The 27,997-nt window shown below is 40.9% G+C and overlaps 1 protein-coding gene across 5 annotated transcripts in view; it reads left to right on the top strand.

Moving 5' to 3' along the window:
- Nucleotides 1-134: 134 nt before the first annotated feature.
- hipk3b (homeodomain interacting protein kinase 3b) overlaps nt 135-27,997 on the top strand; it is a 39,226-nt gene continuing 11,363 nt past the window's right edge. For 2 of the 5 annotated variants that reach the window (XM_019254315.2, XM_019254314.2), the window contains exons 1-5: nt 136-510; nt 8,783-10,130; nt 22,607-22,730; nt 26,905-27,024; nt 27,477-27,563. In XM_019254315.2, the coding sequence (XP_019109860.2) occupies nt 438-510; nt 8,783-10,130; nt 22,607-22,730; nt 26,905-27,024; nt 27,477-27,563 (1,752 nt within the window). In that variant the 5' untranslated portion in view covers nt 136-437. Of the gene's footprint in view, nt 511-840; nt 923-8,290; nt 8,466-8,782; nt 10,131-22,606; nt 22,731-26,904; nt 27,025-27,476; nt 27,564-27,997 lie in introns of those variants that run through there. The other 3 variants (XM_027281003.1, XM_027281002.1, XM_027281004.1) reach the window with 3 other exon arrangements.

Genomic DNA, 27,997 nt, shown 5'->3' with positions numbered 1-27,997 from the left:
TATATACACACACACACACACACACACACACACACACACACACACACACACACGCCTCTGAATCCTGAATCTTTGTGTGGATGGAGTGGCTGCTTGCTCGCCGATCTATTAGTGCGGTCTGGCCGATGCCGTCAGTTCACAAACATTCGCTTGCAGTTGCTAGAGAAAAGGGACATGTTAGAGGCTGGCAGGCCCGCGGAACCGCGCGTCTAGTCGGGGTAACGGATACCCTTTCAGAGATGGGCTACTTTGCCCAAAGAGGGAGGAGACGAATTTGAACTGTGTAGCTACAACCTGGGCTCGGTGTGGTGTTTCTGGACGCTCATATGCAGGAGTTATTTAATGTTTAAAAATGTGGGAGATGGTGTCGTTGCCGAGAGCGAGCTCTCCCTTCCTGTCGTCTAGGACAAGATGGCAGCAATGCAGGCGAACTGTGCATGGTATGGATTTATAAGTCCATAACATGTTCAGAGAAGCCCTGGATTATACTTATAGCGACTCTATGTGAAGGTAAGTGTCGGAGTGCAGGCTGTCACCGGCTATATTTGTTTAGTTTATCATCGGAAACGATTACGTTACTTTAAATGTGACGTAATACAAAGTCATAACTTAGCCACAAACTTAGCTAGCGAGCTTTTGACTGTATAAGGTTTCAGCTGTTTGAACGCAGCTGGCTCTGTCAGCACTTTGCGCTAATGAATTTACTAGTGGCGAGTTATTTTCACGATCCTGCCAGACAGCAGTAGCGATGACGTTGGTGGTAATTATGAGCGTGAGCGCAAATGGGCATTGTGGTGTTTTTGTTATTTCTCTGTTGTCACACGGCAACCCGTTGCTCTCAACGTGTTGCTCGTTGACTAACTGCCGTTAGTCGCTTCTTTTCGTTAACTAAACGGACAATATGGACCGAGTGACTTAACTTGTGAGTGCTGTATTACTTCATGTGTGTTAGTCAAGTGACTGAGTTAACCTCAAAGCATTGCACGACAACGTTATGAACGCCCAGCCGCGGCTATAACGTCCGCAAACAGCGATTTTATAGATTATTTCATTAGAAATGCGCACTAACTTGCATTTGTTTTTAAATGTATACAAGTGACGTGACATTATTAAGCTGTGGACACGTCTGTAAAGTGGTGTTTAAGAGAACTCAGCAGCCTTTTTTTTTTTTTTTTAAAGTGTAGTTTTTAAGGTCTTTATCAAAAACTGCGCACTGAATCTAGCCACGTTAGCTAACATGAGTTCATATCTCTTTCAGGGTGGAAAAAAAAAAACTAAAAGTGGCCTCTGTCGAAATCCTGGTCAATGTTTCAAGTGCCTGTTGATATCGTCGAGTATTTTGGTCACTTTTTTCTTTTCTTTTTTTTTTTTTTAGACCAACGCAGTCCCTACTCAGCTTAGCAGATATGAACACACAGCGAGGTCTCCAAAGTTGGAATTAATATCAAATCAAGTGTTTCTAAAATATAATAACCAACATGTTCATTTGGTGGTGGTTTAGTGTTAATGACTTGGCGCAGAGTTGAGCTCCTTCCTATAAGAGGGTTTTGACACCACCCAGCAGCAAAACAAAAGTATCAGGATTTCCCAGCTAACCACTGTTCATGTGGCAGGGACTCGTCAATTTGTGTCCCTGGTCCCACTGAAACTCAAGGTGTTTTTGTAAAGACCAGTCCTCTGACGCTGTAGTTTCCCTGTACTGTATGATAGTAGTGCTTCTTTTTGTTGTTATTGTTGCCCCTGTACAAGGAGTAACATCTTGTGGGTATTTGTTTTACTGTATTAAAGTGATACTTTGGCTGGTTTGGCTCGTGCAGTAGACACAGGTGCTGAGTTAAACTTTTGTAGTTACAATTATTGTTAAAAGGACCACTGCTATTTTTCACTTGTATTATTTATTTCTCCAAATAATGGCTATCATCTAATGTTGTACTCAGATACGGTCCAAGTTACTTATTAATATCCGTTCTTGTAAGTAGAGATGAGCTGGTAGTCACGTTTCACAACCTACTGCTTCTAAAAATATTTGTAGTAATGAAGCTGCCGCCACTTACTTTATGTGGAAACTGTGAACCTTTTTGAGACAACACCATGAGTACATTTCACCACTGTACTGCCATGTTTGTGTGATTTCCCTTGGCTCAGATACCTCTGTCTGGTGTATGTGTTCATCAGCTTATCAGTAGCGAGGCCACCAAAGCAAGGTTGTGGGTGTTAATGATTTCTGTAGTGCCAAAAGAGAGTCTGCACACAGTGTGGTCATTAAATAAATGTGTTTAGATTTCCCTTACTTTGATTGGTATTAGTGGATAATGTTGGTTGTTAATGGGGGGTATGGAGGGAATAGCACTTGGGAATGTGTTGTCGTGCCCTGTCATGCTCACTGATCTGCTACACTTGGGGCAGCCAGTGATGTGTATTGTATTGTGGCCAACTTGAAGACTTGTTTTTTTTTTTGTTTTTTTTTGAGTGATGTCATCTTGAGGTGTGTGTCTGTACAGACATGAGGTAGTAAACCAAACAGAAAGATTGAGGGTTTATGGGGAGAGTACCATGATGAAAATATGTGAGGTAACTTGTATGACTCATGAAAGTGATGGGTGGAAAAAGTCCAATATCCCTGGAAGTAAACATCTGCTCCAGCACGCAGTACATAATTACCTATATATGCATCCAGTGATCTGGCCAGAGCTCTGGATTTTAATAACATGGTACTTGCTTTTGTGCTGAAACTGTTGAGGGGGGAAAAATGTTTTCAAGTAAACCGACTCACTCCACTTGTGTGTTCACGGCTGGTTTAATGAGAGGTGTAAACGTTTGTGTGGCTCTATGATCAATGTTTTGCTGATCGATATAAGTGCTCTTGCGTGTAGTGTTTCATGTACAACTTGGTGACAGCTGTCGATACATGTTTGATAGAGGTGATAGACTTGAATGTGAAATGCGTTACATTGTTACTTTTGAGAGGAAACTTAAACAAATAGACTACATACCTGTGAATCTGGGATTTAGTCGTGTACTTATTTGAATAATAGCAAAGCTTTACCTAGGCTTTGAAGCTTTCAGGCATACGCAGCATTCAGTTGACACATTCATATTAAAGTCTTCACCATTATTAAGTGTAATCATGTTACTTTTGTGGCGTTTTCAAACAGCATTCACTAGCCCTTCATCATAATAGTCAGCTCTGCAGTTTATAGCCTGTGTACAGGGGTTAATCCAACAAGGAGAATACTTCTAAATGGTAGTCATAAGTTCTCAGTCGAAATACCGTGTGGTCACATGCTTGAGAAAATAGAGGGCCTTTTTATCTAATGACCATGGAAGATCATGTTCACGAGACAAGGGCAAAGTAGCACAGTGTGTCGGGAAGTTGTTGGACTGTGAGTTAAGACAGAAACCCCTGCTCAGGGGGTAGCAATTGCAGAGAGTGAAGAGAGACTAAAGTAGGTACTTTCATTTCCATTTTATCCTCATGTGAACTGAGCAGTTGCCAAGAAGACCTCAGTGCATTATTTCATAAATAAGCAAACATGTTCTGGGTCACGTTGGGTGGATGAAATTAAAATCACAAGTAGCCTGAAATAAGTTTCATCTTTTTAAAGTGGGAAAAACAATATGGTAAAGCATTTACCCAGACCCCAAACTACAACACAAGTTTGGTTTATACATGCTGAGACTTCTAAACATACAAAAACAGACATTTAAAGCATACTAAGCAAACATTGCTTGAGATATGATGATACAGTCATGTATGAAGATGTATAGTTGGTCACTTTTAAAGATAATCTGCCAAATGATGGCTCTGTTCTCCAGCAAAGGATTTATACTTCCTGTCACTGTTCTTTACGTTAGACTAAAAAAATAAAACATTGTGGAAGCATCCTGCTTTCATAACTTGAGTAGGCCTCAATGTTTTGGGCCACACCTTATATTTGGCTACAAGTATGCTTTTTATAACTTGTAGTCCTTTCCCATCTTTTTAAATATACAGAGAAACGTGTTTTTAAAATGCTCTAAAAAGTAGGTTGCAGCAGTTGTGTATTGCTATCAGTTGCTCTTGGTCATATGTCAGAAGACATTGATTACAGTAAATATATAGTGTTAAAAATAGTCCCTGAAGCCAGTTCAGGCCAAAGATTCATGATGATGACGACGAGACTAAATTGCTTTAAAACGTTGGAAGGGAAAAGTTGTAGCGGTGTGAACTGACTGGCTTCTCTTGGCTCAACTCAAGCTGGCTGATGCCGTTGCCTGCCACTCAGCTTGTCAAATCTCCAGTGGCACATCGCCTTTTTTCGATAGCCAATCGACTGGTAGTGAAGTGAGCTGGTCACATCAGTTACAAACTGTCAGCTAGTTGAAATAGCAGCTTTTTGGACGAGGCGATCACCATTTCACTTAGTTTAACATCCATGTCTGGATGCCAAAAGCATTCAAATGAAGAGAAGCCTCTCTGGTTTCTTTTATCTTTTCACCATGGCATCAATACTAGAAATGCAACTGTAGCACGTAACACACATATTACCACCGTCAGTCATTTTTGAAAGTGCTGCAAATTATCTTCGGCTACAAAAAAGTCATTGATATAGGGATGATAGCCGTTTAACTGGCATGTTTTGGGCACTGGCGCATTGAAAGCAGTTGCTAGTTACGACTCGTTTTATCTTGACTCTTTGGTATGAACTGGGCTCAAGAATCATAGAAGAAAATCTTGTAATCAGTTCTCTGTTTGAGTTTTCTGAGTCATCAGGCCTGGATCATATTTGTTTAACAAATTGGGTGGATGTTTGATGCTACGCTGCACCCCAGTAGCATGGTACAGTTCTAAGGTTCATGTTTATTTTAACAAGGGTAGATAACCTTTGTTTTTATATTCATTTGGACTTTACATTAAATTATTGTTGTGTTTTATATTCTCCTCTGTTTACTTTTTGTACAAAAAGCGGAACTACCTAGCAGAATGCATGATGACGTTAACACACAAACGTGTGAACGCTTAATGCAGCTGTTTTGATAAACTGTAGAGAGACATACGTCTATAGCTTGCACGTTAGTTTGTGCTTCACCGTTCACAGCAACACAGCTGCGCTTTTAGCTTTAAAGTCAAACCACATTGTCATGAATAGTTTCTACACCTCCTGACTGACTTGCGGTATACAGCACACTCGCCCCATTTTGGTCCTTTTGTCTATCACCTGTGACTGTTACTGACGGGAAGAACATTTTGGGATGAGCAGTGATCTCGAGGTGCCGTATTCAGCTGCAACATGGTGTGGTTGTCACCATCTGTTTGTCCTCTCACCTTTTACTATTATTTCTGTGTCTTAAGACACTTTTGCTTTGTCAGTCAGTACCATTTGCTCATGGTTGACAGGTGTCTAGTGTTTATATTCTTGACAATTATAAATTTTTTCGTGGGCCGAGGTCAGAAGTTCAACTGTGAGCAATTACTTAGCAGCACAAAGTTGCTGGAGAGGTTCTACAGCTCTGAAGGTAATGTGATGCCACAGGAGGAGCCTCATGGCTGACCAAGGGAGTATCTGGCTTCAGATGGTAATAATAGCAGCAGCTGCCATTCTTTTGCCTTTGAAAAAACAAAAGCTGTCTGCTTTATATTCTTGTGTCAGAATTATCCCTGATCATTAGTGATTGTATTTGTGTGGCCAGGGAAATTAACTGATGCCCAAGTTAAGTTTTGTTTTAAATTGAACTTGGGTTTTGTGTTACACTAAGCTGGTATTCAAATCTAGACATCTTGATTGCTCAGTTGGTGAGAGTGGTTCAAGTGCAGACTCCCTCTGTCTGGGGACTCTGGCACCAGACAGCATGCTCTCCATCTCCAGACCAGTCAATTAACATCTCCATTCCCCAGGCATTGAGCTGAAACTCGCAGTACAAATGTAGTATTTCATTTGGAAGTCATAAAAAAAAATACTTGGCTTTGGCTCTGCAATTTAGAATTTGGCATTGCTCTTTTACAGAGAGGATAAAGCAAGTTCTATAGTCTCTGTAGGATATGGTTTTAGTCCTGCCATGTAGGTGCATTTTTAATTTGTTAATCGCATGATAATAACCAGACAGTTGTAGAGGAAGAGAGGCACTTGATTTATCTCTCTAGTAACCAATTAACAGGCCCACCCTCCTGTGATTTATTAAAATGTAGTTCTTTGCTTGATTTAAAAAATGTATAGGTATGTTTGAAACATGAATAAGACTAAGAGTTCATCTGCAACTGTGGTGTGCACTTGGTTGGAACACGATTGGCTGCTAAGGTGACAGATAACAGTTAATACTCATGCGAGTCGCTCTCTCATCCGTGCAGAAGTTTCCAATACACCATTGTGGACAAAGCTCATTGTGGCAATCACCAACAGGGAGCCTCTTTCACTTGGTTTAGCCAGAGACTGTGATGTTTTAAATTTAGAGAGAGACCCAATGGGTGTGTGCCAAAATTACGTAATCGCAGAGGTTTGTGGGTGTCAGCCCCCACCCTCTTAGTAAACTACCAAATTAGAAGCAGAAAATCCAATCTTAAAAATCAACCACACATAGTGTGTGCTGTCATATTAAATAGAAACGTCTCAAACCACCCCATAAATAACCATAAAGCATAAATAACTTCTCTGCTATTGTTCCATATGTTCCAAACACTTCTTCGCAACAACATAGCCAAATACACCATGTGCTACTGTTGTGCTGTTGCTTCTCAGATCTCTGAAGCTTTGACAGCAGCAGCGCATTGAGCAATTTATTGGCAAAGAGAGAATTGTTTGCTTTTTGGATGCGTGAGCTAGTGTGTTTCAAAGAGTGTGGTTATACTGCAGTGCGGTGTGCAATGCCATTTGCCTCGTTATCTTTTTTTTTTTTTTTTTTTAATTTCCCATTCAGGAGTGCCAAAGTCGTAAATTCCAAAATGTTACATGTAGTGGCTGTAATGAATAATAGAGGCCATCGCAGAGCTATAAATTACAGGCAACACACCATAAACATAGGTGTGTTAGCAACTGCCCCAGCAACAATTAAGTAAATCCTAGCACACACTGGGCGAGAGGTGGAGTACTGTCTATTTCGGGGCTAACACATAAAGACAGGCAACATATTTACTCACACAGCTATGGGTAGTTGAGTCTCCAATTCGTCCAACCTGCATATGTGGGGACGGTGGAAATTCACAGGGAGAACATGCAAACTCCGCACAGGAAAGCCTCAGCCAGCTGCCATAACGTGATAGTTATAACATGTTAGTGGTCTGGTGAACCCCCCTTATAAATTAAATCCATTTTAGCTATGTGGGGTGTAGAATGAAACCGTTTGTGACACTGTGGTTGCCCTCCAGACCGGACAGATAGACCACTTATTTCTAGGTGTTCAATTGTGGCCAATATCCATTCTCCATTTCAGTTTCATTCATGACAAAGATGGTTGCCCCTTTGAGCCCTGCTTGGGATAATTTGATAAATTGTTTCTAACAGAGACGATGGTAAACAGTACCGCTAAACAATAACATAGGTGTGATTGAGCCAAGAGCTGTCAAGGGAATAAGCTGACCTTATCTTGCTGCCCAGAATAGAGTCAAAGGGGTGGCTCACAGCATTAGTGTTATCACAACACAAGTGTGTTTTCCATCAAGGATGTTTGTTTTAGGACACTCTACAGGGGCACTAACAGCCCCAAAACACACACATTCGTCCTCTTTAAACAGGGTTTTAGAAGTGTATCTTCTTTGAATAAGTTGGGGAAACAAAATAATGAATTACGGCGGCACTAGCAAGATTATCCTGTTTATACACAGGATTTAAGAAAAAATTAAACAAGATTGGTTGAATTTGTTTTTTTTTTTTTACAAAGGTAAACATGCTTCTGTAAATGCACCGTTGATTAAAAATGGAACCTTTAGGGACAAGCTGCTTGTATCTCAGTCAACGTGCCCTGGTATGAAAGTAGGTCATAGCCTCCAGCATTGCACACAGACAGTGTCTGATAAGGTTAGTGTGCCAGTTTTGAATATGGATTTTAAAAATGGTCAGGATCATGAGACCTGTTATTTTACTTCATTGCTCTTTTTTCTGACGCTCAGAATCGAGTTTCAGAATATTTCAGCAAGGTGTGATAATCCTCTTGAGCATGTAGTGCTTTATCTGTCCTCACACAGGCACATACATCATGGGGGGAAGGAAAAACAAACGGTGTCTTAGGTAATTGGGAACGTGGGCCTGATGATGCTTTGTGACTTTATTTTTCTCTTCGTCTGACTCCTATCCGCTCTCTCTCTCTTTTGGTTGCCTAGAGACCCACAGTAGGATGCATGGAAATGGCAGGAAAAGGTCAGGCAAACCTTTGAGAAGTTAGTCATCTACCGTGTGGAGGTGTTGGTGCTATTGCAGTGGATAGGGCCGAACGGTGAAGGTGTTCTCAAGCACTCCACTACAACATGTTATCTTGCTATGCAGTTAGAGCGACAGGTGGGCACATGTTAGTGGGGGCACTTCTAGTTGTGATGCCATCAAGTGAGAGTAATTAAACAGATATAAAGGTATTGGTGTCTGTCAATTGTTTTGGACTAACTTAAACTCACCCTCAAACTTAGGAAAATAAAGACAGAGAGCACAGGGAGATCTGTGTTGTTCAACATTTAAATTAAGCATGAGTGTGATTCATAACCCTTTCCATATTACTTGCATTGTTTATTAGACAGTAGAACAGTTTTATGCAATGCTAAACTGGTTGTTTAATGAGGATTCAGACTAATGACTTATTCCTTTATTCTCCTTTATTGCAGGTATGGCCTCACAAGTCTTGGTCTACCCACCACACATTTATCAAACCCAGACAAGTGCCTTTAGCAGTGTGAAGAAACTAAAAGTTGAGCCCAGCAGCTGTGTGTACCATGAGAGGGCACACCCGTGGACTTATCTGAACAGCAGAACTCTTGGCATTGTGCACCCAACAAAACAAGCCCACTCGTTTGTGAGCCGAGACTTGGCAGTGGGCGTGAAAGTGCGTGGAGGACAAGAGTACCCGGTGCAGACGGTGGTGGTGCGAGGCGTACAGAGACAACAGCCCGGTAAAAGAGGAGGAGGAGGAGGAGGAGGGGGAGGAGGAGGACCAGGGCCAGGACCAGGACCAGGTCCAGCTGCGTCCCAGCAGCGTCAGGACGCAGGGGTTGTCCACTCGCAGGGCAAGGAGCAGCAGCAGATAGACACAGCAAGTGGGAGCAGCAGTGGAGCAACAGGGGCAGGAGGAGGGGGAAGGGGAGTGGGTTGCAGTGGAGGTGGTGAGGGGGGCGGCGAGGAGGACGGTGACAGAGAAGAGAACTGTGGAGGTTTGAACTCAGCTGACAGCTCTCAGCGATGTGGGCTGAAACGTAAAAGTGAGGAGCTGGATAACCGAGGGAGCACCATGCAGATTGTGGAGGAACTGTCGATGTTGCCTGCCATGTTGCAAACGACGAATGTGGGGAATGCAACCATGACTGCACCTGCGGCCGTGGGGGCTGGAGGGGGCCCTTCCAAACAGGGTATAGGGCCAGGGGGTGTAGGTGCAGCAGGGGGGACGGGAGGAGGGGATGGGGACTATCAGGTAGTACAGCATGAAGTTCTGTGTTCCATGAAGAATACTTATGAAGTGCTGGATTTCTTGGGACGTGGCACATTTGGCCAGGTTGTAAAGTGCTGGAAGAGGGGCACAGGTGAGGTAGTGGCTGTGAAGATTCTGAAGAACCATCCCTCTTATGCACGGCAGGGTCAAATCGAAGTCGGCATACTTGCTCGTCTGAGCGGGGAGAATGCAGATGAGCACAACTTGGTGCGAGCCTTTGAATGCTTCCAGCACCGCAGCCACACCTGCCTGGTGTTTGAGATGCTTGAACAGAACCTGTACAATTTCCTGAAGCAGAATAAGTTCAGTCCGCTGCCCCTGAAAGTTATCAGACCCGTGCTACAGCAGGTAGCTACAGCGCTGAAAAAGCTGAAGAGCATGGGCCTGATTCATGCAGACCTCAAGCCAGAGAACATAATGCTGGTGGACCCAGTGAGGCAGCCCTATAGGGTGAAGGTGATAGACTTTGGCTCAGCTAGTCATGTGTCCAAAGCAGTGTGCTCCACGTACCTCCAGTCTCGGTACTATAGGTAAGTACAAAAAGAATGAGATTTTTTATTTAATTTTTTTTACATTTTAACAAAAGAGGTTTGAGTACAATGCATTTCAAGCTCATTTCAGTCTCTGTTGGTGTCCACTCCGCTATAGTCAGGTTACAAAAATGTCCTTCCTCTCACAAAACAAAGACATGTCTCCCATACTGCACAACATCCTGTCTATTTAGGAGCCACATACCACAGACTGACCCTTACCAGGAGACTACAGAGTGACTGTTCATGTTCCCTACTGCCGACGAAAGACTGTAAGACTTTAAAACAGCAAGAAAAATAAATGTTTAGTCTGCTTGTATTTGCGTTCAGGGTGAAGCTGTTTTAGCTTTAGGAGTTGAAAGGATTTATAGAGATTATGATATGTTAGAAAAAAAGGATAGGCAAATATTTGAAGACTGACACAAATATAAAGTTTGAACAGTTAGTTGGGAGAGAAATTACTGAATGCCATTCCAAACACAAATATCACACAGGTTCTACTCTAGTCACAGTACAGGCACGACATTGCAGTAAATACAGAATCTGATGTTTATTTTACAAAGACAACTGTGGTTCTGATATTGTTTGACGTGTCAAGGAAACTGGCAGGACTAATTACTTTTGGCATTGTGTTATGAGTGTGGTTTGATTAGGAAAAACGGCCCTGACACGGTATCATCTGCAAGATCAATTGTAAGAGGCAGGAGTGACTCAGTTCACTGTTTGGTTTGTACTTTTGCATAGAGACTCTATGCAAAATGAGATGATAAGAAGATATAAAGTAAGCTATGGGATTTACATGAGGGTTTTGTACATACACATGCATGTACTGTATGTTTTATGGAGATGAAATGGTTCTGGCACAGTAAATACAGTAGGTGTGGACACTTAAGTTGCAGAGCTACACTGTTTTCTTACATGGTGACATGAATGTCTCTCTAGTTAAACCAGATGAAACAATAAAGGCCAGCACAATTAATCCAATATGATTTTGGTTTTCTACAATTAAATGAGATATTGATGTTTAAAATGCCTGCTTCATTTATAGAAAACTCAGCTGCTGTAATCCTTCAGATTTAAAATCATGACACGACATTTCACTGGAGTTAACTACTTGCCACCCAAGGCTCGACATCCTAGCAACTAGGATTTTGATCATCATGGCAATACATGCTTGGTGCACAGGTGGCATGACTAATGGTTGATAAATAATTTGAATTTAAACCTTGGCAGCTGGTGTACACTCTGTTCATTAGAGGTAGTGATTCAACCAAGTCATACCATAACTGACTCACCAGCTACAGCATTATTATACCTTCCTTGGACCTTTTCCCCAAGACACAAGGAATAAACTCAGTCAGCATTTGCCCAGTGTACATGCAGGTAAAATATACCTACATTGTGCTGTTCCTACGCAAGGAACTCAGTGCTTCACTCAAGTAAAATGAATATTGCCTAAATATTCTTTGGAATTTAGCCTAAACAGATGCAATGCTTAAATAACAAATAGACAGTGCAACAGAGTGACAATTTCTGGTGAGTATGTTTGTTGTTTTAGTGCGTTGTGGTTTGGAGAAACACAACCTGCTACACTACAAACATGGTCTGGAGGCACAGATCCATATTAACAGGCACCATTTGCCCTTAGAGGAAAGCAGCCCTTGTTCTACCATGCCAGTGGGTCTTCCTCTTTGATGACATTGTATAATAGGCATGATGTAATCTTTGTATCAGCTTGGTGCACTGGAGTGATTGATGTAGTTTTACTTGAATTACTTGGAAAAAGATTTTTTTGTTTATATAAATAGTTGGCCTGTTGATGCTCATGTGTCATCATTCCCCTCCAGGTCCATTTGTCACTCTTTCATTCTCTCAGACTCTTTGTATCTCGCCCTCCCACGACAGCTGTACAGTCATTTCTTTTGAAAAAGTGTCATCATCAAATCCTTCATTTCTGATATTTGGTATCACCCTCCTTCTCACCTTCAGAAGTATCAGTGTGGACTCATTTTAACTTTCATTACTCTCCCTTCAGACTGGGTCAGTGAAACTACAACTGGTTTGGGTATGTTTTTATTTGGGGGAGGCCCTGTCATTGCTGTGCATTATAATGAATGAAAAAATGAAGCAAATGAAAAGAGGGTTTTGGCTTGCCACTTGGATATCTGACTGCAACATGTGCTGTCCCTGTCCTAAGCAAATATTAGGACTGTCTGCATATTGTGGTGTCTGATCACAGTATTGTAAGAATATCTTGAATGGCAATCTCCTTAAATGGTGTTTAGTCAGTTCATTTTTATGGTACAGAGTGTTAGTGCTTTTTTGTCTTAAACTTTAGTTTCTACGACTGGGAAGAACTTTGCAGGATTTATGAGCCACTTTCAGGTCAGTGCTAGGCTGTTTTAATGAAAGGCATTTACATGGCATTTGAATAATTCTCACTGCCAGTACACTGAGCCAGTGAAGCAGAATGCTCCACAGGGAACTGAAATACTGTTCATGAAAATAGATGCAAATAGATGATATGCTGTCTGTCTGTATTTGCATTTATTGTATATTTTGTCAGTGACTTAAGTGAGAAGCCAGTACTTGCTTTGGCCTATTTCTCGGCCGTAGTTTTATGTAGTGATGCACGATATGAAAAATTTCAACCGATACTGATAACCGATAATTTCCTGCTTCTCATGGCTGATACCAATAATTTCATATTTCAACCCGAAAGTCCCCTGTACGGGGGACAGCGTGAGATGCATGCACAATACAGACGATCAGCGTCTGCTAGGAAGCACCAATCCTAACATGTGGCATACCAAAATGACGGGGAGAAACTCAGCTAAAATCTCTACCAAGCAGTGCTACCCAAACGAAACACAGTTCAATTCCCAAGCAATTGTCTGGGCATGTAACACAAACACGAAAACAGCGCATGTCCACTTTAGCGCTTCTGCTAATTTCATCACTTGAACCAAACGTCGCGTGAAAGCAGAGACTCCGCTGATTACAAATATATGTGTCTCATCACTGTGTGAAGAAAAACTCAGTGAGCTAGCCCCCAAAGAGTAGCAAAAAAATCCACAAAACGATACATCTGATTATTCCAGCCCAAAAAAACGCTGCTAATGTCTCCTGCTATGTCTCTGCTTTATTTTGAATCAATCACAAAGGTCCTGGTTGTTTACATAAAGACAAAGAGGCTTTGAAAGTGAAGTGTGACCTTTTGGTGCGATATACTACCTTTTGGGTTTACTTCATTCTGGATCGTCATTGGTGGGTCAAAGGTGAATGTGGGCGGTACTAATCGATTCTCCTGACTCTGACTGGTCGATAGGTGACAGGTGTCAGTCATCCACACTGTGTTGTTTTAGCCTTAGCAGCACCACTAGCTGCTACCGTGTCTGCTTAATTTTCTTTTAATACCGATTGTTTCAAACATTGCGTCGTATTAAAACTCGAAGTCTTCTTTCCTCCTCTCAGAATCCTCACTGAACAACTTTTGCAAACAGCAATGCTGTTATCTTCTGCCACTATGAAAAACGACCACACTGGTGAAGACATGTTCATTATTAGTCTGGCAGAGACGGGGCCAGGCTTAGGTCCTAGGCCAATAATGCACGACAGCTTTTGAGGCTACTCGGCCTGCAAACAATTCCCCCAATTTCATTAATTTATCAGATCTTTTTATTGGTTAAAATGAATCGATTAAAAATTACGTAATTTCTCCCCATATCGGCCAATATTTTATCGGTTCGATAAATATCGTGCATCCCTAGTTTTATGGAAGAAGTGGGGGGAAAAAAACTTGTCAATGACACATAATTCTTGTATTCTCTTTTCATCCCACACAGGAATGAAAAATTCTGGTTTTGGTGAATATTGTTTTGAAATGCACTTTGTTTCAGGAAGCTGCTCAAAATAGAGCTGTCGTACTTTGCTTTTGTGGGGAAGGAAGTGAAGAGTGCAGCTGCATCAACTCTGTTTGTCAGTTCTGTTCACCTCAAGCTTTGGTGACCAGCAGTTTCTCATGGTGTTATATTTTGATACAATATACATCAGTATAATTGCTGACTTGACAGAATGATTGTGCAGGATGAAAATATGTCTAGTCTAGGTACAAGTCATTTGCACCAGTATTAATTAATAATTTGTGTCAGAGATGCAGGCCCAGCCAAAATGTCTGCATCATTTTTCATTGTTTAATGGCTTTAAGTAGCATTAGAACAAAATATTTTGATCTGTTACTGTTTTTATTCCCCCGTTAGCACGAAGTTGTTTTGATTGCAAAACTAATCAACACTAATAAATGAAAAATGCTTTGTAGAAGCTGCTGTTTGTATCTACTAGCAGACAAGAGTATGCAAAGCATACTGTGAGGGAACCGCGTTGCTGAGGGTAAGAGTGCAGGGTTTCTTAAAATAGCTCATGGGACGCCGGCCAGTGGGCTTTGACTTCTATAGATGGTGAAGCACATAGGCAGCCAGAATGAAATAAGGACAGCTTGAAATACTAGAGAGCTCTCACTTACTTGTTCAAGGTCAACCAGCTCTAACGTCAGCTGTTTTGATTTTCATATGTCCATGTGTGTGTGCGTGTTTGGTTATATGCGCAGCACTGAATATTTGTTGGTCAGTAATTTAAAGTGGCTGTTGGATTGCTCAAATCTATCAACCACTTAAACCAATAAGTCTGACAGATGCGGCCTCCGCTTCCACAATTTACAAGCATTTGGCATATCGGCACTCAGAATTCGCCACCTCGGTCAGCTTAGTTAGAGCTCATAGAGCCAAGTGGCCATTTTTTTTAAAATAGCTTTTTTCGATACATATTTCAACTTGAAAACAAAACCTTAATTTTTTTTTTTTAAATTAGAGAAGCAATGTATAATTTCTGGTCACATGCTCCAAAAACGCTTAATAAATCTGTCCTCAAAAATGTTTAGCATACTTTCCAAACTTGCCAAACAGTAATGTGAAGTGGTTATAATATGATCGTTCATTTCGTATGTGCACGAGTATGAACCGCTGAACCCACTTACTAATGTTACAGGGGCATGAACCAAAACCCGTCCTCACGTTGGCCTGAAGGCCGTCTAGATGCTACAGTGTTTCAGTGTCACCCCTCAAAGCACGAGTCAAATCTAGCTCTTCGTGTTCTGTTGTTAATGTTCATTTTTTTAATGTGTAAACATTCATAAACTATAATTCTGGCCATATCTCTCATTTTGACCCTTTAAGCTGTTTGAGTGTTTTTTCAATGCATATGATTTTTGTCAAAGCTGCAGCCGATATTTAACAGAGACTGATTGTTTGCTGTTACAAAAGCTGTTCAATCATGTTTTTGTCCATTGAGCAATGTCTAAAAAAATAAAAAAATCTGCTCTTTTCTCCCTGATCCTGAATTCAAGTAGGTCATACATGCTTTTATATCATCTCAGTCAGGGTTAAGCCAAAAAAAAAAAACAATCTCGTGCCTTCAGCTAGGATAAAATGCATCGGCTCTGCTTTTAATAAACATTACAGAACAAGATGATATCATTTCTGCTCTAGCCTCTCTTTACTGATTGCCAGTAAGTTTGATAATTGATTTTACTGATTACCTGATTAAAGCACTTCATGGTTAAGTTTCTAGTTATATTCCAAATTGCTGCTCATCTATGAGCCAGAGCGTAGCCTCAGATCAGGGCCCTTCTGGAAGTTTCTTAAATCCAGGCTCAAGACTAAATGTGAAAAGGGTTTTGCTATAATATAGTAATCAATGATTTGGATGTGGACATATCAAGTGTCCTTTCACTTTTTCATTCACTTTTAATTTGACCAAATTAAAGATATTGTAGTAAACAGCTATTTGCTGTGCAACAATTCACTGAGATTTCTCACGGTGGACCAGATCTGTAATTCATTCTCCTATCCACAAATGAAATATTTGGACTGAGACTACTGGATTAATGTTTCCTTTAAAAGTAGGTCTGGCATTTTCACAGATTAAACAAGTAATCCTCCAGTCTTAGAAGCATGTTTTGTGTGTGGGCTCACAGCACCTTCCCTTTTAATGAACTGTGTACTTCTTCACCTTGAAAGTGGCATCCTTCATGACCAAGGCCATGCAGTTGGCAACGAGAAGCAAAGATATGTTGTTGTTAAGGCTGTGTACTGCTAACAGCTGTAGCTCTAGTAAATGTTAGGTTTCAAAGAGATTTCAATTGATTTAATAAGCTCTGATGTAAGCACAGCTGCATGAAGCTTCATTTTACTATCTTAATCATTTGTTTGTCTCTCAAAATGTTTTATCCGTTTGTTTTGGTTTGTTTGGTTTTGGAGCCCCCTGAATTAAAAAAACCTTTAATTCACAGAGAAGAAGCTCAGTCCACCTGGAACTTGGAAAACATTGGCTCCATGTCAGTACATTGAAAGGTTAACATCTGTAAAACGTGTCTAAAGCCTTGTATCCTTAATTTAAGGTCTGGGAAGATCAGAGTGCAAGTGCTACCTCCGCCTTTGCTACTCTGCCACTGTGTTCCACTGAATAATGCAGACTGCTCTTAGAGTGTGTGGAATTACAGTTCCTGGAAGAGACGTGCGGCGAAGCACCATTCTTCCATCATGGAGTCACTGTATTGTCAGTTTGGCTCTGTGGCTGAGCTTATTCTAACTGCAGTGTAGCCCAAATGAGTCTATTTACCAGAACAAGCTTAATGAAAGGCCTGCGTAAGCATGCAGCAACAATGACCCCCCTCCCTCCCTATGTAGCCACCCTTATTTGCCATTCTCTGTGTGAGCTGGTAGGATGGCACTTTACACTTGGTTCCTCCCCGTGAGGACAGAGCAGGGAGGATCAGAGGACTATTTCTGGAGTATGAGATAATGGCCATGAATAAGAAATAGAGATGGAGATAATTTCTCTGCAAAGAACAAGACTCGTGTCTGCACTGTTTTTTCTGTTTTTTTTTCTCCAGATGAGATAAAATAAGATGCAAAAAAAAAGTGTTTCAGGCCTGCATATCAAAGGAACTTGACACTCTTGTTTGCTATCTTAACAACAGTTAGAAGAACACAGACAGAAAAAGATATCGGTTTTGTATCTGTGCAGTACAGAGTACAGTAAGAAGATCTGTCTGGGGTATATTTAGGTTAGCTTGATGCAAAGGGAACAGTTGGCTATTGTCACCTCCCAAATTTTCAGATTTACTATATTTTTTTTGGACATCAAGCCAAGCACCAATTCAGCCATCAATCAGATCAAGTTCTCTTTAAAGTTAGGACAGTGTGATAATCTTGCAACCTTACTGTGAGGAGAGAACTATTATATCAATACCTCTCTCCTCACAGTAAGGTTGCAATGTGTTTGTTTAGCTTAGCGTTAAATTTTTAAAATTGAATTCTTGTAAAAGCCTATTTCTGTTGTTCCAAAGCACGTGGGGACACATGTTGAATTGAATTTATAGATGTCATCTTTGAATGCAGTAACATCTTTTGAACCATAGGATCAACAATTTAGTGCACACGTTCCGTGTGTATTTTGGAATCTCGCCATGCATCATGTTTGTGTTGGTTCCACTAACATAACAGTTCTTTTGTGCCTTAGCCTTGTTGTGCGTTCGTGACATACACACAGAGGAGGAGGAAAAGAAGAGACGGATAGAGGAAGGGAAGCAGCTGTTTGAGGTGAAGGAGCAAACTGTTGAACTTGATGACCAGGGAAAGACTTGTTTTCGTTGGTCAGAGCCTATCCACAAAGGAGCCCTAAAATATAGTGGAAGCCTCAGGCTGTGAGAAGATGAGAAGAAAAAAATGGCAGCTGAGTTTCACCACTGCTCCTGCCTGTTTGGGTTTTATTTGAACTGTTTCTGAATATCATACCTGCAGTGTGGGCGGGTTACACTTGGCACAGTAGTATGCCCGCTCTGGGCCTGCTGTTTCTGCTGTGCTCAGCATTGTGCATTCGGGTTTGTTAGTGATGTTTTCCATTAAAGACCAGCCAGCAGCCAGTTTGTTATTCTCAGTCAGGCCATGTTCTATATTAACCTCACCAAAACCAAATGTTGCCCCAGCCTAAATCTGTTACAAGCAGTTTATTGGAAAACGTATTCACAAGATTGTTAAACTGCTTTCAACTTACGGAGCATCTCTCAAATCTCATCTGTGGTATAGAGTGATAGAAATGTTGAAACCGTAGAAGTAAACTGTGAGCTGTGAAGTGAAGAATGTTTTGAAAAGAGCATCTTAAAATACTGCTAGCAGGTGCAGGAAGCTTTGGGAAGATGATTAAGTTAATAAATGTATTTAATTTTATTATTTCTGTACATTTCAGATCAAACAGTCATGTGCTGTCTGCATCGCTTACCATTGATTTTTCTACATTTTGGGGTATTCTGTATCTGCATAAATTGTACTGTGGTCATAAAACATAAGTTGGTTATGAATGAGCTGCCAACTATGTGGCATCAGGTGATTGCATATGATAATTGCAGTTTTGACTGCATTGTAAACATTATTTTACTCCTCAGTTTATCTAAAAGGTGCTTATGTACAAGTACTACCAGGTGCATTAAGCTCTTTTTTTGTTTGAGAGTTTATGCTTGTTCAGGTACACTCATTAATTTATTCTCCACACCCATTTCCTCCTGTTGTGTTACATGGAGTCTATGCATGCACTGGCCAAAGGCTGAATATCAGTCAGTCACCTTGCTCATCATTTTATTGTACCTGTCCATTTCCTCTGGAGCTCTAACACGTGGCAGTTAACAGTCACGAGGCCTCTGCTCCTCTTTCATTGAATGGCCCCTCAGCCTGTACGTCATATCCTAAGGATGGAAAATAGATTTGGTTTCACAGGAGGGTGGTGAGGCTTGAGTTGCGTTGATTAGGACAGAACGGTGCAACCATGGCAACCTCCACACAACCTCCCAAACCAAAGGAGAGAGACCCGTTTACTGTTTGGCTCTCTTTATTTCACTGTGATTTTTTCATGTCACACTGCTATTGTGCATTCGGCAGGGGAGGGTAAGAACAAAGGGATGAAGAACATAACGCAATGTATCTTCTGTGTACCCAGAAGCACTTTGCATTACCTTTTGTGGAATCTGACAAGATATTAGACAAAGAAGGAAGAGCTCTATCTCTTTTCTTGATTCCTGTCTTGGTTCTTTTCATGTTTTGATTTTTGTGACTGTCTAAGCTTATACTGGCATCACTCCCAACTGAAAAAATGTGTAAGAGATGAAATGGGTAGTCTTAATACTGAATTGTAATGTCATAATAAAGATTGGGTCTTATGCAAACAATAGTTTGAACAATAGAAAGTTATGAATAAAAGCAGATTATTGAGGCCTGTATAGAAGCTTCTATCCGGTGCATCTTGAATTGACTAAGCTGGTAAGCTGCCACTCCGAAGTTGAATAGGAGCTGTTGATGGATGTGCATTGCCTGTTGGAGAATGCAAGAAGTTTTTGGTTACAGGATAGTTTCGGACTACTAGACTAAACCTGATGATGCCTCGTGCTGCTCAAGTGGTACTGATCAGCCTTACTGTATATCCTTATATTAGCCTTGAGTCCTGATGAACTCATGGGTGTGTTCATATGTACGTCTCTCTCATCACTCCTCCAGGGAAAACCTGTTCCTTTATAAATAGGACATGCCTGTGAGGCTGAAATGGTTGGCATAGCTGCCTGGTTGGTTTTCTGCTTCTCTGTTGCCTACTGCGCCAGCTGTTGTGGGCATTTGTTTTGACCATGTGATAAATTTGTCTAAAACTTATTTAAGCAGGTCTTAAGTTTGCTGTTGCTAGCCATATGTCAGACACCACCGAGTAGTTCTCTCCTGCATCTCTTTATATATGTTCAGTATGAAAGCAGAGGATTGCTTTAGTCGGCATGTCCAGTGGTCTGAAAGAGTAAGCTGAGGATCCAACGTGAGCTAATTGTCATGGAATCTCGCCCTTGTCATTCTGAAGATTATTTACAATCCTCTCAATTTATCTGTGTTGTGGAAAAGGACATAGTTATTATTATCACAACATGATCTCAGTCTATTTATACTGATACTATAATTAAGACCAAGGCTGCAGGTTTGCACGTGGATGGCTGTTTCTATGTGTCTACCTTTTTATTCTACAGTTTACAGCAGAGAATCTGTCATAAATTCGAAAAATATCTCTGTAAGTGCTCTGATTAATAAAGGTATTCACTGATTTTGAAACACACCTCACAGGTGCTTTCTACCAGAGAAAAATGCTGTGGACACAAATGATGCACATATCAGCTCTAACACCATCCAAACACGCATGTACGCATAAATTGTCCACATGCCACCCACCCGAATGAATTATTTTCTCCTTAGAGACCCACATCCGCAGGGACATTTCATTCCACCTCTACTGGTCCCTGTAGTATAGATTGCCTTTTAAATTATGTCAAGCAGGAGATTCCCAAGTCATTTCTTTATTGTGTATTGTACTGATGATTAAGTGTTTTTCTTAACTTTATTTAATTTATTAGCAAATATCATGGGACATTTAAGCAGCAAAAAATGTAGTCTGTGTGCGTGTGTGTGTTGACACCAAACCACTACCCTTGATTGAGACTAGAAACAATAATGTTGAATTATCTTCCAGCGCTGGTGTTGCATAAAATTAAATTTTACGAAGTCTTAACATACTGCAATTTTTTCATTGTGCAGGATTTAGTGGCATCCAGCCCTCTAAATCTTACACACTTGTCCTGTTCTTCTATAAAGGCAACAGCCTGACTTTGCTAATAGCTCTGTACTGTTAGCCTGCATGGTAGATCAGTAGTCATAGTTTCTTATTGATTTGAATTAACTTGGAATTCACTTTTGCCTTCTAATGGAGAAATTAGCTCAGGTTACATGATGCTGTCAGTGCACTGTCACAGTTTAAAGGCTTTGTGGTGTGTCCTAAACACACAGTTCTTGACAGTTTTCAGCATGTCTTACCTATATTGGTGCTGACAGGCCTGCGTCACCACTAGACATCTCTGTGACATGGTATTACAGTGCTATTACGGAGTGACTTGGAGTAACACCGGGCCAACATGTAGGTGAAGAGGTAGTGACTGTGCTTCTTTATTCCTATCAGCCTAGAGCAGTACAGCAGCCTGTCAAAGGTCTGATCCCGGCCTGGCTGACCTGCTAACCCACTGACTCAGCCTGCTGATACTTGGCAACTCTTGTGCATGCACAACACTGGCTTACAAGTCACTTGGCACTGTTACACATGTACCACACATTCCACTCTGACTGGCAATCAACAGGAATTCCATGACATTACTATTGATGGATATTTATTTGCTCAAGACATCAGCACCAGCCCACAAAGCAACACAAAAAGAAAACATACAAATCGAGGGAAAAATGGTTTTAAAGTGTTGTCGGGACATAAATCGACTGTATATCTTCTATGTAAACAATTAAATGGATTAAAAGTGAGAAACTTGTATGCTGCAACACATAAAACTGTTACTGTTGAGATACAAAATATGTTAACATTAATTATACTGTATTTTTCCATATGAAATAAGTTTAGATTTTATCTGTTATCTCTGACATTTTCAGTGTTTAGTGGATGTTTATGAATTTATAGGTTTTGTTTCAGACATCTGTTTTCATTTTTGTAAAGATGGCACAAAAACATTCTTCAGGGAACACACGTCTTGGAAAACCTGGAAACTCTGGAAATAGTTGACCAATTTTCCAGTCATGGAAAACACATGGAAAATGACGTATTCCTGTTTTCCTTTTAGCTGCAAGGCTGTCTATCAGAGCACCCCACCCTCAGAGAGGGTGTGATTAACCTTGTTAAAGACATAACTATTATAATTAACATATAACTGGTAAAGGGGTGACAGTGTGGTGTGACAAACAGAGTCAGTTGCATTTAATAATCATAGAAACCTCTACTTAAACTTGAATCGTACATTCTGGTGTAAAGTTCAGTCTAGATTTGTCAGTTTGTCAGGCTACTGTGTTTAATATAATTCTTATAAAAAAGGGGATTTGGGTTATAAATACATCAATGATAGTGATGAATAAATAGAATACATTTAGACATACACATAGTATTTGCTAAGCATAAACCACAAACCAAAACAAAATGAAATTCAATGATGGAATACTATAAAAAATATATACAATGACAGTTTTTTAAAACGTATTAAAACAAACAAAAAAAAGTCTGTAAGAGGAGATGGTAGAAGTGGTGATATGAAAACATCTAAAGGTTCTGCCTGTTTAGTGAAACGTTTCTGTGTCATTATCTCACATGTCACTATTACTTGGAGTGAGTGAAATAAAGTCAGGTACATGTATAAATTTAAATCAGACTTCCACAGGGAGGAACATAGTAGTGTATGGTGCGTTTACTGTCCGTCATACCAGTTCACCAATCACTAAAATTGTCTTGGTCTTTACATGTGAAATTCTGCGAGCTCAGACTAACAGCTGCATGTTTTGTCTGTTCCACAGGGCTCCAGAGATTATTTTGGGATTGCCGTTTTGTGAAGCCATAGACATGTGGTCCCTAGGCTGTGTGATAGCGGAACTTTTTCTGGGCTGGCCCCTTTACCCTGGGGCCCTGGAGTACGACCAGGTAAGCAACCATTCATCACTTTTTAGCTGCCATTGGCTCCTCACTAATCATTTTTGGGGAGGTTTGCACCTCCTCTCTTTCCTGCCCCATATGCATCTTAATTCCAGCAAGTCCAACTTCTACTTTCAACTTCTGTGACTCAGTCTCTCCTCTCTGTACCATCTGTAAATGGAAAGTTTACCCTCTGCACAGCCGTTTCTCCCTTAGTTCAGCCTACCCATTATTACCCCATTCATGCTAACACTGCCCATGTGGCTGGCTGTCTAGGTAGCGTTACACCCTCTGTTTCCATCCAACCAGTTGTTTTCCTGGTCTCTTCTCTGTCCCTCTTTTCTTCTTTCTTTTCTCCCCCTTTTCCATTATTTCTACACTTTCCTATCAAGGCAACCCACAGAGGAGTGGGCTCACTGTGTTTTGTTTTTGAGTTTGCATTCAATCCAGCTTTCTATTACAGGCTTGCCTGCAGGTTACTGACTCAGACATGGCTCCCACTGTTGAAGTTTACAGGATACTTGATCCGTAGCCACTTTATTCAAAAAAGACGTGTTGAAAATATTCAGTTAAGAAGAGAAGCTGACAGAGCCTTAAAAGGTAGACAGGGGCATATAACAACAGAGTTTAGGACAGGTGGTTTGAAGCTAACCACTGTGTGTACAGTTGGAAAAATCTGTATTTTAATCTTGTGAGATCTCGAGGACTTTTGAGGGAAATAATTTGTGCACAATTACACACAAAAAGAGACTCTGATGAATTGTTTGAATGAAGAAGACTTACAGAACCAAATTAGTACAGTACTAACTGGTTCCCTGGTGACGTACCTACCCCGAGGATTGCATCAGCTGGTGTCAGTGACATAGAGCAGGATGACATATTCTTGTGATTGATTGAATGTCTATTAGGAGCTGTTGGGTGTCTGCCTCTCCGAATGGAGCCCTGACAGTATCTTAACCAGGACAAGACTGATCTGGGCTTATGCTGAGCTGCTTTCCCCTGTCCTGGAGCCCTATCTCCTCCAAGCCTGCCAACAGAGCCTCAGTCAGATCCTGCTCTGTCCCATAGAGCAACCATTACGGCACTCAGCCCTACTGCACATCGCACTCATACCAAAGTGTTTTTATGGCCTGGCATCATTTTTCACTCTCACCAGGGCCGAGACAGGAGAGATAACTCAACACCTCCGAAAGAGATTTGACTGGAGCACTGCACCACCAGTCTAAATATGATGAATATGTTTTTGCAGGAGCCAGTCAGCATGCTGATTTAAAGATATCTGGGTGGGGGGAGCCTCCCCGATTTAGCAAGGGACTGCTTGGAGCTGATTGGGTGACAAGGGTCGATGGGATAAAGTTGGCATAGATAGGGAGAGACAATGAAATGAAATGTAAGATAACAGGTGAGAAGGAACTTGTGGAATGTGGTATGTATCGGATAGAGATAAAAACCTACTGTATGTAAATAGGTGATTGAATTTTAATCCAAGTACGCTGTGAACACTGGCATTATGGCAGAGGTTGTGAGTAATTCATTGAGAGAAAGTAAGAGTTCGACTTTCAATTTCAGCTTGTTGGATCTTGCACCACTCATGTTACTGTCTATTATTGTCAGCAGATTAAAATACCTGCATTTAATTCGAAGCTGTGCATGTTCTCTGAGATGACTGAACCTAACGTCCTGGCCTGTTTTTAATGGAATGCTTATGTAGTAAGTTGGAAATGCATCCGGGAGGATCCCTGTTCTAGCCTCTGTGCCTTTGAGAAATAGATTGATTCTGTATGCAGTTTTTTTTTTCCTTCTGTGACTGAACTGTACTTTGACACCCACCCACCCCCACTGAAGAGGGAAATACTGTCCCTCTTTGCCAATCCTGCCTGCTGGCATGCAGGACTCTCCATTCATGGAATTGTCCAATAAATGAGAAAATCAGCTGGTACAGGAATAAATTCATACTTTCTGGAGGTTCTAATCTCATGATGAAGCAAAGTGTTATACCCAATTTAAGTTCTTTCAAATAAATCAGCCTTGGTCATTATACAAGCTTGTACATCTTCTTCTTCATCTTCTGCCTCTGAGTCACCCAGAGCTGTGTCAGTGAAATGTGATATGAAATGACACAGAATTACTTAATGATTTAGCAGAAGTTAAAAATGGAAATCTAATTTTAATTTAATTTTTATCACCTAAAATGAATAGCCTTACTGGCTGTATGTCAGTAAACAGATAGGCAGCTGACTGCTGGTGTGAGGTGTCATCCAGAGGCCACAGGGTGGATCTGGCTGGAGCTGACAGAGCCACATCCACCCTCTTCTTCCCCCTCTTCTTCATCTTCTCTTTCTGCAAGGGGTCTTGTTCCATACCACACAGCATATTGTATTTATAACTCTGGCTCCTCCCCTCTTGCACTCCCCTCTCCTTACCTCATCCCCCAGTCACACCATCTTGTACTTCACTAGTGCAGCAGGAGGCTGCTCCCCTCTTTGATGTGACAAACCTCACGTTTCAGCCACTGTGTCATTATGAGTGGCTAAAATTAGCCCTTGAGCTGTAGTCTTTGCTATGTCTCTATTCTCAATGTTTTCTCAGGTACCATATAAGTGGTGCAACCATGAGGGTCACTGCACAGTATTGCAGAGACCAAACTAATGGTGTTTGCTGATTTTTCTCTTTTCTCTGGGGCTCGGCCCAGCTGGCAACCTGGAGGATCTGTAAGAATAAGAGGATGTAGGCAGGGTCAGAGGAAACAAAAAGGATTTGGGTTAGTGGGGGTTAAGGCTCCAGAGGGAATTTTCCTGTAAGCTGGTATAAACTGTACCCCAATGTCAAAAATGTGATTTACTGTAGGTAGGTGGTAAGCAAGAGGGTGTGGGTCCATTATTTTAAGCTGAGATCTACTTTTATTTATTGCAGTGGGGGTTATCATTGAAATCCATCTCTTATAGTGTGTATTGTTATATGGACTGCCATAAAATAAACGCTGCCTGTGCTTCCTGTCTGCTCTGCAGCAGGCCTGGGCTCGCTAGATAGTTGTTTTGTGAAGTGGTAGCTTTGCACCAGCGATTTTACTGGTTTGTGAGATCTCTGCAGAGACACGCCTTTCAGGAAAAATAAGGGTTTTCCCGTCACAAGAATTTTCCCACCCACGCACACTAGCTGTGTTGTGTTTTTGTGTCTGTTGCTGTTTATATGATGTTGCTGAACTACGGCACAGCTACATTATTGACACGAAAGAAGGGGAATTTAGTCATTGCATGCTAAGGGAGAAGTTTGTTGGAATTGACAGATTTGGTTTTATGAATAGTCGTAAAAATGGTATGAAAGACAGAAAAATGAGAACAAAGGGGAGAGAGATTTTGGAAAGCTATTGCAACAGGGCAACATGAAGAGCAACACACAATTAACATCCAACAAAAACATTTCTAGTCTCTGTAGTTTTGATGTGGGATACTTCATGGAACTCACTTGCAAACTCACACTTCTTCATGATCCTCACCGTTCTCCAAATGCGTGGCTCTTTGCTCTCTCGCTTTGCTTCTTAGCGGCGCTGAATCTCTAATGGTTCTTGTACTTTACGCGTAGGTGTGATTGACGTCAGCCAGGCTTCTCGCTGGTCTCCTCTCATAAACCTGTGTATGACACTCTTGCCCCGCAGCATCTGACTGAGGCAGCATTACGCAGCAAAGCATTTGGCATTGAGACCATAGAGGCCTTGTTATCAGAGTATGCATGAAAAGACCCTGACACCATCCAGAGATCATAAACACAAGCTAGAGTCAGTATGAGGTCTTATTTGGGTCTAGTCATTTCTCAGGAATGTGCCATATTCAAGGTCTCCGCAGCTGTCCCCATTATGTACTGTACACATCCACACAGTAAATTTAACTGAGGGACTTGATAGTGTAATGCCGTCACTGTGAATGACCTTGTGAAATATTAGTACTTAAAAGTGTGCCAGTATACGGTGCTCTGCCCATATGTTGTTTTTTGTTAAATGTGGATGATGTAGAAATTAACAATAACGACGTGAGGATAAGTCATTTTTAATATAAAACGCATTACAGGTTGTTGTTTTTTTTATTCCACCTTAAGCCAATAAAAATATTTCTTTAGCAACAAGATTTGTTTCTTCCTCTGTTCATATTCTCTTTTCTCCCTCCCTTCCCCTCTTATTTTCAAACAGATTCGTTACATTTCTCAGACACAAGGTTTGCCAGGGGAACATTTATTGAATGCGGGGACAAAGACAGCACGGTTCTTTTGCAGAGAGTCCGACTCACCGTACGCAGCATGGAGACTAAAGGTGAGGAGTAATTACACACGGGAAAATATGGCACATTGGCTTATTACCCCTTGTTCAAAATGATCTACCCTTGTTTTGCTTCACAAAAAGCTAATGATGAAAACTGTAGATCAGCTCCAATCAACAAATATTTAACAAATATATACCAAAACAAACTAACCTTTAAGATAAATAAAATGGTCTTATCAAAGAAAATATAATATGATACATATTAATCAGATTGCTTTACATGCTGTGATAGGGTTTTACATTTTGAGAGCATGAGTCATGAATACCTAACTGACTTTGCTACTTTTGAATCAGAAGATGTGAATATCCAGGTTTCTCATTTTCCTTCATAGCATGAATAAATGAATTAATAAGAACATGAACTATTAAAATCACAACATATCCAAGCAACTGCTTTACTGAATTCAGTTCTTTCGTTCTTACTAAACTTTTTTTTTTTGTAGTCAACAGATGAGCATGAGACGGAGACGGGAATGAAATCAAAGGAAGCAAGGAAGTACATCTTCAGCTGTTTGGATGACATAGCGCACGTACGTTCAACTGTTTGGACCACAGTGTACTCAACCACATTTCGGAGGAAGTTCAACATCAAATGTTAAGAGGATGTAGGCGACTACATCTTTACCAGAGGAAGTACATGTACAGCTGTATGAAAAGTACAGTGTGTACACATCGTATGACTGGGAAGGGGAAAGAGCACCTCTAAGCTAAACTTCCCTCCAGTTAAATTCTAAACCCCCCCCAAAAAGCAGGTTTAGGTTTAAGTTTCACTCACTATTCTCTGTTGAAAACAGACTACTGGTGGAAATTCCCCAGGCACGCGTCAGTGCTTGTTCAGCTCTGTACTTTTGTAATTCAGAGGAGATTCTTGCTAATTCTTGACTAACTGTGTATCATTCTTAGGAAATGTGTGTCAAGCTGTACTGTAATGCACCATTTCTTCATATTTTGAAGAAGAACAATT

This window comes from Larimichthys crocea, chromosome VIII, assembly GCF_000972845.2.
Source record: "Larimichthys crocea isolate SSNF chromosome VIII, L_crocea_2.0, whole genome shotgun sequence".
NCBI classification, from domain to species: Eukaryota; Metazoa; Chordata; class Actinopteri; family Sciaenidae; genus Larimichthys; species Larimichthys crocea.
This window is presented reverse-complemented; position numbering and strand designations above follow the sequence as displayed.